Genomic DNA, 22,536 nt, shown 5'->3' with positions numbered 1-22,536 from the left:
CACAAAGAGATTGAAACTAATTCTGACAAGTTCATCAGCACAAAATGACATCAAGTATTCGCCAAAATGCTCTCTGTGGTTTTTCCTTTTTCTGTATACATTGGATTATTATTTTTTTTTTACAATGAACAATACCAATTTTACAAAAGGAATAATTATTTTTAATAATTGCCCCATAGAAAAATAAACAGCTAACTACATTTTCCTTTCTTCAGGCTGTCATGTAGAAAGTCAGATTGTGCTTATGGGCTAAGACAGGCATGAAATAGTTCTCAGTTGTATTTAATAGATTCCGTAGCCTTATGATAATTTGGAATATTTATCCTGAGCTCATCTGACAGTGATTTTAAACAAGCCTGACATTCCTCCCAATGTAGAAAAATACCAGAAAATCTACAGAATCACAATTTAAGAATTGTCTCTGTTTTCTAATTACGTTTACTAAATTTCAATATAAATCTTTCAATAAAATAGGGGTCAGCATACTCTTTCTATAAAGGGCCACAAAGTAAGTTTTGTAGGCTTTGAGGGTCATGCAGCCTCTGTGGCAACTACTGTTGCAAGCACAAAAGCAACCACAGACAGTACATAAACCATATGTACAAAGGACGTGGCTGTGCTCCGATCAAACTTTCCTTACAGAAACAGGCCACTGGAATTGGTCCTGCGCCATGGTCTGCTGACCCCTGACCTAAATGATGAATTTTAACAAGGACACTAGTTGAAGTTGGGATGGGCTGGAGAAAGTGCTGAGTCATGTTTGGTATTTACACCAGGCATGCCCCCCAAATTGGTCAGTTCAGAAGGGAATGATTATCACCCCGCTTCCGTGCAGAAAGTCGATGACTTCATTTTAAGCCCTTCAACGTTTTGTACCTCATGCAAACTGGGTTTTAGTTTTCAGTGACTCCTTTTTGAAAACTGAAATCTTCAGTGGGAAAGCTTTTATCCCTTTTGATTTTATGAGAAGGTGCTAGCAGGATGCCAATTATACAATACGTGGCAGACATCCTAACACCAACACAAGAAAGGGTCACCATCATCTTCTTCAATCCCTTGCTTGTCTCTGGCCATACATGTAATTTTGTAAGTGCTCAGAGCTTTTGCTGAAAATGGATGTTGCTGCTCTTGTGGTTTCCTGTTGTGGAAGCCAGCTTATGAAATGGGGCTGGGTCCCACGTGGCCACATTCTTACCGAACGCCCATACGTCTGACTTGCTGCTGTATTTGAAGTAGTGAAACACCTCTGGGGCTGACCACTTGACGGGAAACTTTGTTCCTACCGAACTGACATACTGGTCATCAAGAACATACCTGCAGAGGAAAACATCAACACAGTCCTTCAGCCAAGTATGCAGGACATACAGCCGTCCGGTCTCAGCTGAGGGCCTTGGTTTTCCGGATCTTTTGCTTCCTTTCAGTGTGTGAGCTTAGCTAGAGGCTGCTTATGACTTGTAAGCATTTAAAAAAAAATGATCTCTAACTTTGAAAATACCAAAATCTGAATGCAAAATATTTGGTGAATAGAAAGAAACACAAACAAGTAAAAGTAAAATCACTCCGAATCCCACCCCAAAGATAACCTGTCATGCTACCACTCAAGATACATTTTTGCTTGTACTTTCCAATCTTTTTTTCTATATATACTTTGAACAAAATTGGGTTTCTGTTGTATTGAGGTTTGCTTTTATTTTTCTTTTAAGGGCATATCAAGAACATTTTCCCCATGGTTACATTCTCTTCTACAGCATCATGTTTAATGGCTGATTAGTCTTCCTTCTTATGGATTAACGTAATTTGTTTAACCGTGTAAGTTACTTCTAATCTTTTGCTATTGTAAACAATGATGGACAGCAATAATATCCTATGAAGTTATCAAGACCATAAAAGTATATGCTCAAGATATGCAGTACACTTTTGTTTATAATAATGATAAAAATGCAATCAACCTCAATGTCCCCAGGCTGAGGAGTGATTAAATATAATATGGCACATTAATAGAATAGTATGCAGCCATGAAAAAAGAGATCACTCTACACTGACCAAAATAAAAAGATGCCTATGGTTTATGGTTAGTGCAAAAGCATGTATAGGTAATGTGATTCCATTTTTGTGGGGACAAACAGTAAATGTCCATATTTGTGTACACTTAGGAATCAGGTTTGAAAGGACATCCACCAAATGTGTCAGCCATAGTTACTCCTAGTGCTGAAAATAAGAGGAATGGGTGGGGGGGTAGATTCTACTTTTTGCTTTATACACTATTGCTGTATTTCTTACAATAAGCATATATTATTTGTATAATTAATCAAGGAGAAGCCCACAAAAAAACACATAAATAATGACTACTAACTCAAGAAAAGAGAAAAATGAAAATGATGGAGACTGAAACTTTGGATATAATTTATAGGAAAACTTCACACACAAAAATGTGTTAGAGATGTTTATTGTAATTTAAAATAGCTGAAAAAGCTGGTGTGGCAAATCATTCTGGGAAATATTAATAATAGTAATAATAAATAATGCTTCCATAAGATTACATATAGCACCTTCCATACTTCCCTCCCAAGCCCCCTCAGCTCTTCAGACACCACCAGACACTCAGAAACAACGCTGACACCCCTGACTGGGCTCTGCTCACGACCTAAACCTTCCTTCACATCATCAGGACCAAGTTCAATCACAGGCATCTGACTAATGTGACCCCAGAGCTTCATGACCAACAGGGCCTGGTGCATGGCCTCCAGGATCCCTTATTTAGAACAAGACCTGCAGCCCCCTTTTCCTAAGTTACAAAGAACTTGACAGTATATTCCCTGGACGCTGGCATAACAGCCAGTATTTCTGCTTTGAGAACAAAGTGGGATCAGTTCCCTTGGCCTGGGAGCTTCTCCCTGCCCTGAGGAGCTGTGAGCAGCTTTTTCTCTTGAGCTCAGGCGAGCTGCACATTTGGAGTGTGGGCGTAGGAGAGCAAGTGTATGGTCGGAGGAGGATGGCAGGGAGCACACAGCTAAAGGGACACCTGCCAACATTGAGGGGTCCCAGAAGAGGAGCAGCTTGTCGTAATGAAATTTGGAGAAGACTTAAAAAAAAAATAGATCTTCCTATGGTGTTTTAGGGCCATGTTGGCTAAACATAGAGCTGGCTTTCGTCACCTCTTCAGATCGCTTTGAAACGGCGTTATCTCTCCTCAGAACGGCATGCGTTTATGTTGAGTGGGCACAACTTTATAGCTGTATTTTGTCTCAATGGCAGGGACATCTACTTGCCCTGTAGACTAAACCATGGGCAGTTTGAGGGCAGGGACTATTCCATACATTTCAGTATCTCTCATAAGGCCTAGGCATTTAGTAGGCACTCAATAAATGTTTGTTGAATGGAAAGGTTACCATGCATGTCTTCATTTCCTATGTAAAACCATGAAAATCGACTCTGAGGCTTACATAGTATAAGGATTCAGAATTCAGGAAATGGAAGACTCTTCTTAAACTGCTGTCATACTCAAACTAATTTCTCAAATCCTGAAGTGTTGCTAGAATGCTCACCAAGAGAATCTGAGTCTACTGCCTTACCTGATGATACAGGGAGTTTAATAAAATGACAAGAAAATTTTTCTTAGTGTTAATTCTCTGTCCATTTGAACATATAGTATTAAGAGGAAACAACCAGAAGGGGTAAAGGAGCCATAATACACACATACACTCACTCAATCAAGGCTTTTTAAACTTTTCTGGGTTTTTTTCTGGCTGTAACATGTTATATTTGAATATTTAGGATTTTCATGGAATTTATTCTTAAGTTTAGAAAATATTTATCAAGGTGTTGAAAGAACTAAAAAGGACTTGGGGCAATTTCTGAAGAACAATCGCATCTTATAGGTGGAGAAATGAGGTGGGCAGAGGTAGAGTGGGGGAGGGGATCCCGGTTTCTAAGCCCCTGGTTCAGAGCAGGTTCTATATCCCCATGTTGCTGTGAATGGAAATCCCTCTTGCATCGGTTGCCCCTTTGGAATTGGCTTACCTCGTCATCCCAAAGTCAGAAACCTTCACAGAGAGGTCACTGTCTACCAAGCAGTTCCGAGCAGCCTTTAGAGGGAAAGCAGAATTACCAAGTAGTAAAAGTGACCAAGAATCCCCTGACATCAAAATCAGACATTTTCCTTTTCTTTGGCAGAGTTCTCAGCAAAATCTAAGATTGCCTATCACAACCCCAAATGCTGTATTTCAAAGGAAATATCTAGAGTATAGGAGTTGTCTTTTTTCCTTCGCAATTTTTAATTTTTCAGAATGAAAATGTGCTCCCATAAGTATTTTGCCTCAAGCATCCATCCTTGTCAAACAGCATGAAAGGTATTAGACATTAAACACAGAACATGAGCTCATCAGTGAGAAGGGAAAAATCATGTCTAGGGGTTCCCTCTCCACACTGCTAGGGCACCGTGCGTTAACAGGCGCTTTGAAGGCATAACTGTTGCACTGAGGATCCCAAGTACACTGGCCTTGTGTGCATGGCAGGTTTGCTGTTCAGCACAAGAAAATCTTAAAGATCAATCAGTACCAGTGCAAACCAAGCAGAACACTCTCCACGCCCACCCTGACCCAAAGACACACAGAAATTTCATTTCTTGTATTTTTGGTTATCGTACTAAACAACTCTTTTAGCACTAGACCCTTCCTGGAGTAAAGGTAACCTTGGGTTAAATGGTTCTGGGAAACACTAAAGTGACCAGAGTCTTTCCTTTCCATCTGTTTTCCTTTATACCACAACCTAACTACATAGATCTTGATGGCTACTTTTACTCTATTCTTTCTATACTTCAAGTATTTTATTGTGAAATTGTGATTTTGATTACAAAAATGTCATGCACGTCACAAGTGAGCAAAGTATAAGTGAAGATGCCCTCCTTGCCGTCCCTCCCAATGGCCCCATCGCTGGAGGAGGGAGCTGGGGATTGCTTTCTTTCCTTACCAAGTCCCGGTGTATGAACTGGTGGCTCTCCAAGAAGGCCATGCCTTCACCAACATCATAGCACATTTCTAAGAGCTGGGAGGGCTCAAGTCTTTTCCCATGACTCTTCAGGTAACTCAGCAAGCAGCCATTGGTTATATATTCAGTCACTATGTATATAGGGTATCTCTTTGAACACACTCCGTAGAATTTCACCAGCTTGGGATGGTTGAGTTTCCTGGAAACAACAGATGTTCAGAGTTCAATACTGAATTTCCCTACTCCATTTTCCAGATGTCCTGAAAAAGAATCACTGTCAGATTTTTGTGTGTTTTAATTTCCCCCCTTCTACTGGAACGGAGGAAGAGTCTGATTCTGGGAGCGTTAGCCTTTGGAAGCAGAAAAATGCTGCCTCCTATTGGATCTTGACAACGTCAGCAGCCATTAAGCTGCTCTGGGTGCTTGTCCAACTTTCCTACAGAGAATCAGGGAAGCAGTGGTCTGTTGCCTCAGAAATCCTGCTTAGTCTCGTGGCATCTTGAGAACTTCCATGGCTGATTTGGAGGAAGCTATACCCTAGGAGAAGTCACTTCCCTTTTAAAGCATCCAACTTTCATGTCTAAACATTTCATTAAAAAAAAAAATAGAGGAGGCTTCCCTGGTGGCGCAGTGGTTGAGAATCTGCCTGCCAATGCAGGGGACACGGGTTCGAGCCCTGGTCTGGGAAGATCCCACATGCCGCGGAGCAACTGGGCCCGTGAGCCACAATTACTGAGCCTGCGCGTCTGGAGCCTGTGCTCCGCAACAAGAGAGGCCGCGACAGTGAGAGGCCCGCGCACCGCGATGAAGAGTGGCCCCCGCTCGCCGCAACTAGAGAAAGCCCTCGCACAGAAACGAAGACCCAACACAGCCAAAAATAAATAAATTAAAAAAAAAAAAATAGAATATGAAGGGCGTAGGTAAAATGAAAATAGTTGCCATGTTAGAGAAATGAGATTAGTTCTGATTTTCCTTTCTTTTTTAAAAATTTTCATTTTGCATTATTGTGACGTTATTTTTTGGATGATAAATTTAGAAAATAATAACCACGTGACATAGCACTTCTAGTAGGTCATGACAGCTATTATGATGTTCATCAACTAGTCCTTATGTAATCTATTCTTACCAATTTACAGGATGATTTTTTTTTCTTTTCCATTATGGTTTATTACAGGATATTGAATATAGTTTCCTGTGCTATACAATAGGACCTTGTTGTTTATCCATTCTATGTATAATAATTTGCATCTGCTAACCCCAAACTTCCAATCCATCCCTCTCCCACCCCGCTTCCCCTTGTCAACCACAAGTCTGTTCTCTATGTCTGTGAGTCTGTTTCTGTTTTGTAGATAAGTTCATTTGTGTCATATTTTAGATTCCACATATAAGTGATATCATATGGTATTTGTCTTTCTGTGTCTGACTTACTTCACTTAGTATGATAATCTCTGGGGCCATCCATGTTGCTGCAAATGGCATTATTTCATTCTTTTTTTATGGCTGAGTAATATTGCATTGTATATATGTTCCACAGCTTCTTTATCCATTCATCAGTCGATGGACACTTAGGTTGCTTCCATGTCTTGGCTATTGTAAATAGTGCTGCTATAGATGAACTTATTTGCAAAGCAGAAATAGAGTCACAGATGTAGAAAACAAACTTATGGTTTCCAAGGGGGGAAGGGGGGGTGGGATGAACTGGGAGATTGGGACTGACATATATACACTACTGTATATAAAATAGGTAACTAATGAGAACCTACTGTATAGCACAGGGAACTCTACTCAGTGCTCTGCGGTGACCTAAATTGTAAGGAAATCTAAAAAGGAGGGAATATATGTATATGTATAACTGATTCACTTTGCTGTACAGCAGAAACTAACACAACATTGTAAAGCAGCTATACTCCAATAAAAAAATAGTGCTGCTATGAACATAGAGGTGCATGTATCTTTTCGAATTATAGTTTTGTCTAGGTATATGCCCAGGAGTGGGATTGCAGGGTCATATGGTAGCTCTATTTTTAGTTTTTTGAGGAACCTCCACACTGTTTTTCATAGTGGCTGCACCAATTTACATTCCCACCAACAGTGTAGGAGGGTTCCCTTCTCTCCACACCCTCTCCAGCACTTGTTATTTGTAGATTTTTTTGGTGATGGCCATTCTGACTCGTGTGGGGTGGTACCTCATAGTTTTGATTTGCGTTTCTCTAAAAATTGATGATGAGCATTACAGGATGATTCTTTAATGTTCAGATGTATAAAGTAAATTAAATTTAACATGTCAACTTGACAATTTTTTTAACAGATGAGGATTTATTAAATATTTAGTTATTTTCTTCCTCCTTAGCTTAACTATAGGGACATGCGTTATCATGTTACTCAAGGCGATGAGCTGGGTTATGCATATTTGAGCAGTTTTAGGACCTGCATTGCTCCCTTCAAAGGGAAGGCTTGTGGTGGGACCAAGGTCTATCACCCAATAAAAGGTGTTCCTTGAGCAAATTCAGTCACTGCCCAGCGGGCACGTGGTAGGAATACCATGTCAATTGACACTTCCCACATTTCAGGCCTCCGTTTGACCGTTACATTTGAGATTTAACAGTTTCCCCTGATGATACAGTTCGGACTCTTTCTCTATGACTAGGTGATTTGTTAATGACTTTTTAGGATTCTGTAGGATTACCAGCCCTCTAATAGCAAAAAATATCTTTTAAAGTTACACCATGACACAGGGGTTACACCATGACCCTAAGGGAGTTTCTGTCGGATTTTTCTGTTCGGACATCAAGGACCCCTTCCCCAGTTTTATGACAGTACAATTGCCAGAGACAGGAGGAGCTACATAATTTGCAGGGATCAGTGCAAAGTGAAAATGCAGGGATCCTTGTGTAAGAATTATTAAGAATTTCAATGGTGACAGCACAGCATTAAACCAAGCACGGAGCCCTTCTAAGTGCAGGAGCCCTCGACACTGTGCAGGTTGTGTGCCCGTGAAGCCAGCCCCAGCCAAAGGCTTCTGTTTGCATAGTACCTCTGCTTCCAAACAATTCGGCAATTGCAGTAAAAGTGGTTATTCTGACTCTCCGGGTACCTTTGGTCTTCATAAAAGAATGACTAAGGAAATGGACATTTGAAGGTCTGCTAGGTTTGCATCTCTGCTGTGCCACTTTTACTAACTTGGTGACCTTGGGCTAGTCATTTAACATTTCTGTGCTTTAGTTTCCTACCAAACACAACAATGTTTTCCTACCAAAGACAACAATGGTACATCCCTCATAGCCTTCTTATGAGGATTGAATGCATTAATGTTTATAAAGCACTCAGAGAGATAGATGCCTGTAAACACTGTATATAAGTGTTTAAGTAAATTTTTAAAAAATGTTATTCCTCTGTAGCAGGCTAGGATTTATGGTTTCAAGTGTCTTTGACCAAAGGCCTGCTATAGCATTGTTTTTCATACCATGCTGATTGGTTCCTTAAAGTAGGATGACCAGCTCACTGTCCCAGTTTGCCTGGGACTGAGGGGTTTCCCAGGATGTGAGACTTTCAGTGCTGAAACCAGGAAAGTCCCAGGCAAAAATGGATCGTTGGTCACCCTTCAAAGTCTGATTCACCATGTTGACAAGAGGTATAATCATTAAAAGAGTTCTTTGTACTTACATACATATGAGAGAGAGAGAGAGAGAGAGAACACATATGAATTGCCAAGAGTTGAGAGCTGCGCTTGGAGCTGAGGCCCATTAGGAAGGGTATCTTCATTTATCAGATGAGGAAAGAAGTAGGGTGAGAAAAGGATTTTTACCACACTGTGTTGGGATATTATCTGTAGGGCGTTAGTTTTCAGTAGTGCCTTAGTCCTGGCCACTAGAAGCTCGTGCCCTTGGGCATGTGCTTTACAGGGCCCCACTCTGTTCCTCATTCCACCGCGTACCTCCCCACAGGACAAAGAGGCCAGAGGGCTAAGGAGACATGTCCACTCAGAACCAGTGTATCTCTTTATCACTCTTGGGGTACCAGGACTCTGGAATCCCCTGCCCACATAGTACTGAGGCCTCTTCCAGGACCTTTGCAGACTCTTCCTGGTCTGTCTCCCCAAGAGTGAACCATGCTGTTGGTGTGCCTACCCCTAGCCAAGACAGTTGCTTGTGGGAGACACAGAGGGAGCTCGGATGTCCTGAATGCTATGTCTGCACATAGGCACTGAGTACAGCATGGGGCGGGGGTGGGAAGAGAAAGGCGAGGGGTGGAGTTGTGGGTGGGGGGAGCATGGTCCAGAGGCTGACTTCTCTAAAGAGCCTTGAGAAGTCTAAATTTGAATACGACCTTTCAGGTTGTTGTGAAGGTATACTTGTCAAAGGAGACGCATAGAACCAATTTTGTGTAATGTTGTGTTAAATTGATTTATAACTTCTAAATATTTGTATCTATGATCTGTGGATTCTTTTTTTCCTGTTGAAAAATGGTGCATTTTTAAATTAAAGTATAGTTGATTTACGATGTTGTGTTAGTTTCAGGTGCACAGCAAAGTGATTCAGATACACACACACACACACACAAACACACACACACACACTCTTTTTCACAGTCTTTTCCATTATAGGTTATTACAAGATATTGAATACAGTTCCCTGTGCTATACAGTATGCCCTTGTTGGTTATCTATTTTATGTATAGTCGTGTGTATCTGTTCATCCCAAACTCCTACTTATCCCCCCACCCCTTTCCCCTTTGGTAAACATAAGTTGGTTTTCTGTGTCTGAGTCTGTTTCTATTTTGTAAATAAGTTCATTTGCATCATACTTTAGATTCCACATATAAGTGATATCATATGATATTTGTCTTTCTCTGTCTGTCTTCACTTAGTATGATCATCTCTAGGTCCATCCATGTTGCTGCAAATCGTATTATTTCATTCTTTTTTTATGGCTGAGTAATATTCCATTATATATTCTATGATATGTGGACTCTTGATTCAGGCCTTGCAAATGTTAGGGACAGATCTGTTAGCATGAATGTCCCCTCCTGGTGAGGGTGAACCACCATTCCTCAGAAGACACTTACATCATGGTCTGGGCCTCCTGGAAGAATTCATCTTCTGACATGGAGCCCTCCTTGATCATCTTAACAGCAACGTCATACTGCCCCTTCCACTTGCCCAGATGGACCACTCCAAACTGGCCACTTCCCAGCTCCTTCAACAGGGTAATCTCTTCTCTTTTCAGTTCCCAGATTCCTAATGAGGCAAGACAGACACTCTTTAGGATGAGAATAGAAGGCTTTGGGGCTAACAGCTTCCCAAGTGATTCCCTCTCCAATGAGAGTTTAACACTGACAATATAAAGAACAGCAAGACCTTTTAATTTTAACTTGATCACTTAAAAAGAAAATCCTTAGTGATGTGGTCTTATGGTCTATTAGACCACATGATAATGCCACCAGAACAATATTGTTCCTGAAGCAGCTACAATTATTGACAAGAAAAGTTAGAGTGAAAAAACCTTTGCCAACCAGAGGCGTCTTGGAAAGACTTGGTGTCAAAATGTGCTCAGTGCCCTTAGCTTAGTAAAATATCATTACATTTTCTTATAAAATAAATTAAACTGTGATCCAGGTCGCAAACTGGCTCCCCTGAGCAGGCAGAGAATCCCAGAAGAAGAAAGGACAGGCAGTGGGGCTCTAGAGGCTGATGACTGGGTCAGTCTTTTTGGTAATGCTGGGGAGATTACAGAGTTAGGTTGGGAGGACAGAAAAGGTTTCAGTTTGTTTCAGAAAACGAAAGAATGTGTTAGAGCTGAAGCCCTCCCTGGCACAATCTGAATAGCTGAATAGGGATCTCCTCCCTGTCTTCCATCTTTTTTTTTTTTTCAGTAAATTAACTATATATATATATATATATTTAAAACGAAAAATGGTAGGAAATGGAGTTTAAGAGCCCAAGGGCATGTCCATACCACTTCCCAAGGACACGGAGATGGGAACCTTGTTGGCCTTGGTTGACACAGGGTGGCGGAGTCGTGTGATCATGCCTGCAATGGAATCAGCTTCATATCATCACATGATCACATTATGTCACATCACATTACCTTACACTGGTTCACACCTCTGCTTAAGCTTTCTCTAGAGCAGCTGAAAAAGCACAGAGTTAATGATGTTGTCATGCAGAGAGAGAATCCATTCTAACCATATTCATCCTGTAGTTATATTAATTTGCTTGACTTGACTAACTAGTTCTATGTAAAGCAAAAATTCAAAGAGTAAAACTATCAATACTTTATGTGATTTTTAAAAAATCTCATCGAAGTTAGTTGCTTGATGGAATCTTTTATTTTAAAAAATCTCATTTTTATTTTGCTAGCTTTTCTTGTTTTAATTATTTTATTGCATTTGTAGCTAGCCATCAACTATTTTTTTAAATTGAAGTATAGTTGATTTACAATATTATATTAGTTTCAGGTGTACAGCACAGTGATTCAATATTTTTATAGATTATACTCCACTTAAAGTTATCACAAAATAATGGCTCTTTTCCCCTGTGCTGTACAGTATATGCTTGTTGCTTATTTATTTTAGACATAGTAGTTTGTATCTCTTAATCCCCTACCTTTATCTTGTCCCTCCCCCCTTCCCTCTCCCCACTGGTAGCCACTAATTTGTTCTCTTTACCTGTGAGTATGTTTCTGTTTAGTTATATATTCATTCATTTGTTTTATTTTTTAGATTCCACATATAAGTGATAACATAGAGTATTTGTCTTTCTTTGTCTGACTTATTTCACTAAACATAAACCCTCTAGGTCTACCCAGTTGTTGCAAATGGCAGAATTTCATTATTTTTTATTGCTGAGTAATATGCCATTGTATATACATATACCACATCTTCTTTATCCATTCATCTGTTGATGGACACTTAGGTTGTTTCCATATCTTGGCTATTGTAGATAATGCTGCTATGAACATGGGGTGCATATATCTTTTCAAATTAGTGTTTTCATTTTCTTCAGATATATACCCAGGAGTGGGATTGCGGGGTCATACGGCAGTACTATGTTTAGCTTTTTTTTTTTTTTTTTTTTAACAGACGTGTTTTTATTTATTTATTTATTTAGTTTTGGCTGTGTTGGGTTTTCGTTTCTGTGCAAGGGCTTTCTCTAGTTGCGGCAAGCGGGGGCCACTCTTCATCGCGGTGCGCGGGCCTCTCACTATCGCGGTCTCTCTTGTTGCGCAGCACAGGCTCCAGACGCGCAGGCTCAGTAGTTGTGGCTCACAGACCTAATTGCTCCACGGCACGTGGGATCTTCCCAGACCAGGGCTCGAACCCGTGTCCCCTGCATTGGCAGGCAGATTCTCAACCACTGTGCCACCAGGGAAGCCCCTATGTTTAGTTTTTTGAGGAACCTCCATGCTGTTTTCCATAGTGGCTGCACCAATTTACATTCCCACCAATAGCGTACTAGGGTTCCCTTTTCTGCACATCCTTATTAACGTTTGTTATTTGTGGACTTTTTGATGGTAGCTATTCTGACAGGTGTGAGGTGATAGCTCACTGTGGTTTTGATTTGCATTTCTCTGATGATTACCGATCTTGAGCATCTTTTCATGTGTCTTTTGGCCATCTGTCTATCTTCTTTGGAAAAATGGCTATTCAGGTATTTTGCTATCTTTTTTTAGTCTCATATTTAAGTATTATACACACAGCACATACATTTGGTTAAAAAAAACAAATCCAAACAGTACACAAGGGTACAAGATAAGAAGTAAACCACTTGAATTTTTTTTTAAAAAACTGAGCTTATTCCTAAATTGCATTTAACGGTCAAGTCATTTTAATTGTTTACATGGAGTTATGGTAAACCTGGGTTAAAATAATCAAAGTATTTATAGTGGCTCAAAAGAACTCATTTAAAAAAATGTATGTTTCTTGCTTTAAATGTGTGACGTTTTCCAAGTCCTGGGAACTATCACACATGTTTCGTTTCTCTCCTTCCTTTTTCTCTATTACTTATCTAGTTTTTACATGAGTGGTCTCTTGTAAATCCTGCACCTTTAATTAGCACAAAAAAAAAATTAATACACTCCTCCAAAATATGTGTATATATAATTGCTGCTGTGTTGATACAATATATGAATCATAAAATATACTCACAAATAGAAAACTTAAGAGAATGAGATTTTAGAAACAAATCTAAATAAACATTTTAGTATTTTCTTCCAATCCCCTGGGGAATTTCTTGTGTATCCTCCGGAGTGGAATCATTCCACTTGGAGACATCTATTTATACAATACCTTTTGCAAAGTGTATTTTTCAGGTGCTACATGTTAAAGTAAACAACTGAAGAAATTGGGACCATGGAAAAATACAAATAAAAACCAAAATCAACACCAGGAGTAAGACCAATTCACCTACGTGCCTGTGATCAGGTCAGGGAGAGCTGCACAAGTTTGATGCTGATCCCACAGCTTATTTTTTCTCACTGTTGGAAATTCATCCAGTCACTGCCTGTAAGTGGAACTAGTCTAGATAAGACATTTAGAGTGGATTTTTAAATTTTAATTTCATTTTTTTCAGGTTTATTGAGATTTTATTGACATATAGGTAACTCTAAGGTGTACAACTGTGATGATTTGATAAATGTATATAGTGCAAAATGATTGCCACAATAAGGTTAGTTAATACTTCCATTACAAGGGATTTCTATATATTTTTTATATTATTTTATACTATTTGTATCAGTCCATTAGGCAAAATTTAAAAAGAGTGATAGCACCCAGGGTCAGTGAGGATGAAGTGTTGCTGTTAGTGGGAGCGTACATTTCTGAATAGCATTTGACAGTGTCTGAATTTTAAACGTTCTTAACCATTATCTCAAATTCCACTTTTAGGGAATTTGGCTACAGAGACACTCATACAGGTACACAGAGCTATGTTTGCATGAAACAGCCATTGTTATGTGAAAATATTGTATATGATCCAACTGCTAAGCAGTATACGGTTCGGTGAATGAATTATAGAGTAATTCTACAATAGATTTCCATTAAACAGATCAGCGTGAGCTATACACATGTGCATGGAAAGACTTCTAAGACATGCAGAGTAAAGAAAGCAGGCTGAAAAGTAGTATGTATAGAATGACCTCATATCTGTAAACATATAATGTGTGCACATACATATATATTATATATATGAATATATATAATGAGTAATAAATGCTAGTGTCAGCATAGAAAAAAATTCTGTCAAAATAGACACCAGCTTATCCATGAAGGTTATCTCTCCGATGATGCACATTTCTATATTGCTTGAATTTTGCAATCATCTTACTTCTGTAGGCAGGAAAAAAGCTGCAAATATTTTTATAAAGAGAATCTCTACTTCTAAGTCACTGAACTCACTCAACTTCATTTTTCCTGGCATTATAGAGTGTATAATGTTATATTCCAGGAAATGTAGGTTAAAAATCACAACAGTCATAGGGCTTGAGAGCATTTTTCCCCTACTTTCATGGTTCCTTATATAATTAAGAGTATTAGGAGCAGGGGAGAGGGATAAATTAGGAGTTTGGGATTAATAGATACACACTACTATATATAAAATAGATAAACAACAAGGACCTACTGTATAGCACAGGGAACTACCTTCAATATCTTGTAATAACCTATAATGGAAAAGAATCTGAAAAAGAATATATATATATTATATATATATCTGAATCACTTTGCTGTACACCTAAAACATTGTAAATCAACTATACTTCAATTTTAAAAAAAGAGTATTAGGAGGGTCAGTAATATCCAAGAAAATTTATATTTATCAACAAGGACCCATAAAAGAAAAACTGAACCAAGTTACCTGCTGAATTGTGTTGATGATAGTGAATAAGCTTTGGAATGGAATCAAAACAGTAGTTTTCTGCCAGGTACAGTTTGTTCTCGGCATTTGTATGCACATGGTAATGTTTGACGGTTCCTTTTTTATCACTAGTAAGGAAGAAAGAATGTTAGAACGTTTTTTAATAAACAAGTGAAGCTTGATTACATAATGGTTAAATCATTATATTATGTGCATTTGCAAATTTAAGAAAGGGAAGTCAGAGGTGGTTTCTCAGTCTTGACATCTAGTGTTTTTCTGGAGGTGTCCACGATAATCCGTAATTATGGAAGAGGGCTCCTCTCTGAACTCAGTGGATCCTTTGTGCTCATACAGAATTCATCTATAATAAAATTCCCCCTTTCTGTACCGTTCTTCCTTTAGTAAATATAAAGCTGCCATCTTCCTTTGGTGATTGAGAGCCCTGCAATTTTCAGGATCATTATTCTGAACATTAATTCTCTTTTAGCATAGTAATGGAGATTAAAAGGTGGGAGGCAAAGGTCATTAGGCTGTGGATGGGAAGCTCTTTTGGGAGTGGAGTGTACAGGTTGGAGTGGGTGGGAATAGCCTTAAATTCCTCATGCGAACTTGTGCCTTTTCCCCATAAAACTTTTTTTTTTTCTGTTGCTCTACTTGTAGAAAAGAGTGGTGAATTGATGCACGTTGATTTAGGCTAACCAGGAATGATATGCCTGTCTTAGATTTTAGAGTCTAGCATAGTGGTCAGGAACTGGGCTTTGAGTACATTTCTGTTGCTGGCTAGCTACCTCATCCAGTTGTTGTAAAGCTCAGATGAGAGTATGTATATATCAGTTGCACTGTGCTTGGCACGTAAGAAACTGTTAATATATTCTTGTTGCTGTAATGTCGGCCTCGTTAGAATTACAATTATAAAAAGGAGAAAGGATGCTTTCTTGTTGCATATGGCTCATTGGCTCTTCGTCTCAGCATCACATTCACTCCAGCCGAATGATGGTGTTTCATTAAAGAAGGCTTCTGTAGTCACTCATTGGGATTCTTTTCATTTGATTCCTCATCTATTTGCTGATTTTTTTTCTACCTAGCCACCTTCAAAAATGAATCTGGTGTCAAGAAGCTTAACTAAGAGGACTTCTGACATCAGGTTTGGCTGAAACTGGAGGCCCTGAGGGCCACAGAGCTTTTGATATTCAGTGAGCCAAGCCTTCTCCCCCTTCTTACTGGGTTGGCTTTAGTCAGCATCCAAGTTTGCAAGCTAGTACACGAGGTGCACCGGGGATGTGGCTTCTGGCACCGGAAAATGCCATGCGAAGGCTTATGATACATGCTATTATCTCAAATTGGAGGTAGGTACTCTGTAAAAAAAATTCCCCAAATAAAATAACTTTTCCATCACTTAATTATTTAAAAAATACATATATGCACCACAAGGCAGGGCACATGGAGAAACCACCAAGGCCCTTCAGTCATTCAAGGTCGTTCAATCCAAGCATTAAAAAAGGGTCGCACACATAGACTTTTTTTTTTCAAATGGCCCTAATCAAGATTTGACCAGATTCTCATTCCAAAACATTGGGTGGTTTCAACATAGGCACAGGGATATGATTGAGGGAACATGAACTTGGCTGTTGAAGGCTTGGCTTCAAGTCTGTCATTTATTAGTTTTGAGGGTGGTCTTTATAAGCTCTCTTTGAGAGTGGCATGGACATATATACACTAGCAAACGTAAAATAGATAGCTAGTGGGAAGCAGCCGCATAGCACAGGGAGGTCAGCTCGATGCTTTGTGACCACCTAGAGGGGTGGGATAGGGAGGGTGGGAGGGAGGAAGATGGAAGAGGGAGGAGATATGGGGATGTATGTATATGTATAACTGCTTCACTTTGTTGTAAAGCAGAAAATAACACACCATTGTAAAGCAGTTATACGCCAATAAAGATGTTAAAAAAAAAAAAAAAAGAAAAGAAAAGCTCTCTTTGAACCTCCGTCCTCTCATATGTAAAATGGTGCGAATAAAAACAGCTTTCCTGTTTGCTTCACAGGATGTTTAGAAGGAATAAAAAGGCTAACAACCAATGGGAAAGTGGCTTGTAAAACTCTGGAGGGGGACCCTAATGTTGGTGAGGGTGACTTGCCTGAGGTAACCGTGGGGCCTTATATACCTAAGCATGGGGTGGGGGTAGTAGAATTACTGTTTCCCAACAACAACAATACTAGTGATTACTATTACTTTATTGTGTGTTATGTGCCAGGCACTGTTCTGATCCAATATGTGAATTAACCCACTTCATCCATAGGACATAATAATTGTTATTATGTCCACTTTTCAGATAAGGAAGTTGAGGCACAGAAGTTAAGAAACTTGCTTAATGTCATAACGTTTTGAAATGGCAGAGTCAGGATTTGGACTCAGAGGTGCAGCTTAACAGCAGAACTCTTAACCACACCAACAGGACAGCACCCTAGAAAGAAGCCATCCAGGGAACACAGCTACACTGATTCAACCTCCTGCTCCCCCTGGAAAGACTTACTAAAAACCAGACACTGGGGTAGCTTTCTCAGCTCAGCAGGTGGCTAGGGCCAAGAGTGTAGAGGCACCATTCCTATTATTTTTCTCTTTCTAGGCTTAGGATGAATCAAGGGGGAATAACGCAGGATTCCTTTCACAAATGTTAAAGGCTCGCCGTGCACTGGGCGCTCTGCTGCTGTCTGGGATGGGCAGGAGAGAATCGCCCAGAAAACAGCCTCTTGATAGTACGGGGTGGGGGGGGGGGGAAGGCAAATACGAATGGTCGCATTCCACAGAAATACTTTGATCCCAAATTCCAGAGTTTAAAGATGGGATCTTGTCCCAAAATGTGACTGAATGACCAGCATATTCAAAGAACATACACAAGAAGATGAAAGAAGTCCGCATCATACTTACTTCACAGCCTTACTAAACAAGGACACTGTGTACATTCCCGCCTGGCTGGAATTTCTAACCATAAATGCTCCTTCTTTTCCCTAAATAGGAAGGAGAGTGTGGAAGGGACAGAAAACATTTTCATTATTCTTGAAAACGATTTGCCCTGGTAGGTGGTAGGAAAGTAGATCTTTTAGATCCACTTTAAACATTGATGGCACAGATTACTCACCAGTTGGCACAGAAGGGACCCCTGGTTTAGCTTTCCTCCTTCTCTCACTCAGTGTCTTTATAGATCTACCCTGTGTGCTTCAACTCTTCCTCTCCAGTTAATTTTTAACCTTCTCTGATAATTTTCCCTGTTTTGTGTTTGTGCAAGCCTAACATTTTAATCTTTCAGAGATAAAATTTTAAACCACATATCACCATATCATGCCCTTGGAAGGTTTTAGAAAACCAAAGATGCAGAACAAATCATTTATTAAATTTATGCTCAACTTGTCTTTTGTAATGTGCTGATACTAAGCATATTTAGATTTAGACAAAGTGGATATTAAACCATGCATGTGACAAAATACCAAGTTAGGTAGTGGTCACCACATTCTCACTAGTACCCCTCCAAGAAATAATTGGTGTGTTGTATTAGGTTGAACTATAGCAAAGTGTCATTTTTGTAGGTCAAAAGAGTTTGCAGTTGGTAAGTCCATTACCAATTAGTAACAAAATCCAATAGATTTATTCCCCATTACATCTGCTGTACTCTGGTTTAGGTGCTAATGGTTTTAGTGACAGGCTTGAAGTATGAGGTACAGATGGCCCCCAGTAAATCATCTCTCTGTATTCCTGCCCTGTGTAGTCCCCTCCCACATCGACTTTGGGCTGGCCCAGGTGATTTGCTTTGGCCAGTGGGACATTAGCAAACATGACAAAAGCTGAGACCCTGTAATTGCTTGCACTGAACTGTGGGGCTTGGCCTCTTCAACCACTGCCTTGAGATGACTGTGCTGTGAGGAAGCCCAAGTTAGCCACATGGAGATGGAATATGGCACCCTGGTTGACTACCCCAGCTAACCCGACCCTTAGTCAATCCACCAGCTAAATGCAGCCACATGAGTGACCCTAAGCAAAACCTGCAGAACTGCTGGCCCAGCTGACTCATAGAACGGTGAAGAATCATAAAGCTTGTTGTTTCAAGCCACTACATTTTGGAGTGGTTTCTTACAGAGCACTAGGGTTAGAGGAAGTGAGTGGCTGGCTGTGAGGGGCCTGGTAACCCACAGGGTGGACAGTTAACACTCTGATGTCTTGGCTGTGTAATTCGCAGCAAGGTTTCTATGAGCAGTGCATTACCCTCCACGCCCAACACTAGAAAGACATTCTTAGAGGCCATTTTAAAGACTAGACTACTTACCTTTTGTCTCAGTAACTGCTCAGATTGTGACCTGGAGATGTTACCTGCAAACCAGCTGCAATAGAAAGGATTTCCACTTTGAGAATTAATAGTTTTTAATTGCATAACTTGTCACTTAACTTTCTCACCTGTAAAATGAGGCATTGGCCCAGATCAGGGTTTTCCAAACCTGGCTGTTCAAGAGGATCATTTGAGGAGGTGTTAAAAACTCAGACTCCTCAGTCTCCGCCACCCAATTATGATTCTGGGGTGCGGCCCTGATCATTTCCCCAGTGCACGCCTCCACCCCATTGGAATCTAGAAATGATGGAGATAGAGACTGTCTATATGGTCAGATCTGGGCTTTCCAAGTCAAAGAAAGCCTTCCAATTCATCTAAAGGCGAAAGACTAAAATCCATGATTAGAGGTTCTCTCCCTTTGGTTTAAGTCTTTGTCATCTGTTAAAGTATAATTATCTTTGGATAATTTTTGTGCTAGCATTTCTCAGTCATTTTTCTTTTTAACATTTTTATTGGAGTATAATTGCTTTACAATGGTGTGTTAGTTTCTGCTTTATAACAAAGTGAATCAGCTATACGTATACATATGTCCCCATATCCCCTCCCTCTGGCGTCTCCCTCCCACCCTCCCTATCCCACCCCTCTAGGTGGTCACAGAGCACCGAGCTGATCTCCCTGTGCCATGCAGCTGCTTCCCACTAGCTATCGGTTTTACATTTTGTATCTCAGTCATTTTTATCTTAGTTTGAATGATTCCAGTAGTTGCTTTCCAGAGGGTAGATGTTGGGGAAGAAGCTACGGTTAAAGGGGAACCAGAAGGTGGTGAAGAGTGACATGTACTTTGTAAATGCTCTCACTGCACTCGTAGCCAATGAATCAATAACAGCACTCATACAAAACCAGAACTAGAAATATGTGTTACCCTAGTGTCCAACTGAATTGGTCGCTGTTGGGTAGCAAGTGTCTGAGAGATGCAGTGCGCCTTATTACTCCCACCTCTCCTTAATGCCAGACTTTAAGTCCAGGAGACGATTATTTTGTCCCTATTTGTTGTCGAATGATAGAGTCTTAGATTTTGGAAAGGACTTTAACAGCCACTTAAGACCACCCTGTCTCAGTATAATTGGGCTGATCACACATTCTTATTTGCCCAGAGGAGTCCAGTTTATGCCTGATGTCCAGATGTAACACTGAGCAGTGCACTCTTTCTCTTCCTAAAGTGTCCTAGTTTGGATGTTCAATGATAAGGTCACTCTAGGAATAGGAATCTCTCAACATAAATGCTGTGATATTCAAGGCTCGGTTGTGCTACCTTGTAAAATTACTGCATCATAACTAACTTCACAATTGGACTCAACGCTAATAAGAGCCTTCAAACATCATCCTGGCAAGGGGCCTCCAGGGAAGAAATAATCAGCAGAAATGTCATGGGCTGTATCTATGAAGTCAAAGCAAAATGAAGAGGAGGCCAGGTATGTGATAAATCCCAGGAATATGTGCAGCTGATTTAAATCATCCAGACTGGGGAAAAATACTTTCATTAGTAACAACCCAGTTCATTGTCACTCATCCTCCAGATACATGGCCCAGAACCTCACATGAGTGTCTCCATGTAAATACAGCCTCCTGAGCAAGTTTGAGCCATCTGCTTATAACCTTAGGGGAAGAAAACAATAGAAACATCTATGTCTAGTTTTAGAGAAACACAGAGGACTTTCAAAACTCACTCATAGTCGTCAAGGTTTTCCTCTTCTTCAGATGAACTTGACTCAGGGGATCCCCTTAAGAAGAGAGGGAATGACATGAATACAAAAAAAAAAAAAAAACCACCAAGAAATAATCCAGGTGCCTCACAGTGCCATATCAAATCCCACCCTGCTTTCATCCATGTGAATAAAATCTGGACTGTTAGCTTCTCCTTTTTTGCACTTGGGAAGGTGTCAGCGGAGTGAAGAGAGAATTGCTTAAAAGTTGAGCTCATGCCCAGTTTCATGAGAAATTGGCTCCTTGATACAGAAGGCCCCCAGGAGTGTAGATTTCTTTGACTCTGTCAGAAGAGCGGGCTCGTGAAATAAATGAGGACGCTTACGGGAGAGCCGTGATATAAAGCTAGAGAAAATCTTGGTTGTGTATAGAGCTATTCTCAGAGAAGAGTTACTCAACTCTACGTTGCTTTCCCTCCTGCTAGAGATGCCTGAGCCCGGTATGTCCGTGTTCATGAGAACACCAGTGTATATCATGAACGATGGGTAGGAAGTATCAGCGTGACCCAGAAGCCATCAACTCAGACCACCTTCAGGGTTCAGAGAAGCAAACTACCTGGATTTGTTTTATATTTACCTTAAAAAGTAAAGGCTAGTTGCAAAATTATTACAAATGTGGTTAGTTTTCCTGCAAATGGAAGAAATCCTGGGTGTAAAAGAATATCTGAATTTGATTTACCATGACATCTTTAAGGTGCTGTGATCTACAACATTTCTTTCCCTTTGGTTACTGCATGCCAAATCTTCACTGCTACAAAAAAGAGGGATACATTTCATAAATTGATGTTTATTTATAAATGTTAAATGACAAAAGTAATTTTGTTAGATATGTTTCAGCTTTAACATTTTGACCCATATATGTCACTTGGTTTGGAAATGGAAGCTATTGAGTCATTTTCACATTTTCAGACTTGCAGGGACTCCACTAAAAAGCAGTAGTTTGACAGGATGCCTAAACAAAAGAGAATTTTAATAATGGCTCATAATAACCCCAAACAATAGAAAACTTGGATTAATAAATCATCTTGACTGGGTTTGCCCTGATTTTCTTGTATGTATGCAAGCATTCTGTTGCTGATATATTTTAAAATAAGTTATTTTCCTCTTTGCTGTTATGATTGCAAAGGAAAGTCCTGAAAATACCAAACCGTTTAACTCCATGTGGACACAGATGGATCTGCAGGATTCTCTTCATCCTCTGCCACCCATCATTTTCTCTCTCTCGTTTGGGGTGCGAAGCGGAGCATGAGGAAGTACCGACTTCTCCAAGTCCAAAGGCTGTTTTATTTGGAATGTAGGACCTACTTCCTGTTTGCCTTCACAGCCCAGGGTCTTTTTCAAAACCACACTTCAGTGAATGCCTGGAGAAGCCCCAGCACAGCAATGCCTCCTTCCCCAGCTTCCCAGACAGCCTTGCTCACTAACATAGCTTTTTCCCTTCAGTTCTTCATAAGAAAACTCTTATTTAAAAATGCTAAGCGATTTATTTAGCCTTTTTGTGGTTTTTAAGAGCACGTGGAGAGTATCCATCAATTGTGCATCGCTTAGGTTTATCCACATGAGGGAATACTATACAGACATTCAGAGTAATCAGGCAGGTTGCACAACACTGGGAATGTAAT

The 22,536-nt window shown here is 40.0% G+C and overlaps 1 protein-coding gene across 2 annotated transcripts in view; it reads right to left on the bottom strand.

The window, feature by feature from the left end:
• BMX (BMX non-receptor tyrosine kinase) overlaps positions 1-22,536 on the bottom strand; it is a 46,959-nt gene that overhangs the window by 5,720 nt on the left and 18,703 nt on the right. For both annotated transcript variants that reach the window (XM_059911340.1, XM_059911339.1), the window contains exons 8-17: positions 21,594-21,665; positions 20,879-20,932; positions 19,152-19,206; positions 17,762-17,841; positions 14,837-14,964; positions 10,941-11,015; positions 10,051-10,222; positions 4,969-5,185; positions 4,021-4,085; positions 1,196-1,314 (exon numbers count right to left, since the gene is read on the bottom strand). In XM_059911340.1, the coding sequence (XP_059767323.1) occupies positions 1,196-1,314; positions 4,021-4,085; positions 4,969-5,185; positions 10,051-10,222; positions 10,941-11,015; positions 14,837-14,964; positions 17,762-17,841; positions 19,152-19,206; positions 20,879-20,932; positions 21,594-21,665 (1,037 nt within the window). The remainder of the gene's footprint in view (positions 1-1,195; positions 1,315-4,020; positions 4,086-4,968; positions 5,186-10,050; positions 10,223-10,940; positions 11,016-14,836; positions 14,965-17,761; positions 17,842-19,151; positions 19,207-20,878; positions 20,933-21,593; positions 21,666-22,536) is intronic.

This window comes from Balaenoptera ricei, chromosome X, assembly GCF_028023285.1.
Source record: "Balaenoptera ricei isolate mBalRic1 chromosome X, mBalRic1.hap2, whole genome shotgun sequence".
Classification (NCBI taxonomy): domain Eukaryota; kingdom Metazoa; phylum Chordata; class Mammalia; order Artiodactyla; family Balaenopteridae; genus Balaenoptera; species Balaenoptera ricei.
This window is presented reverse-complemented; position numbering and strand designations above follow the sequence as displayed.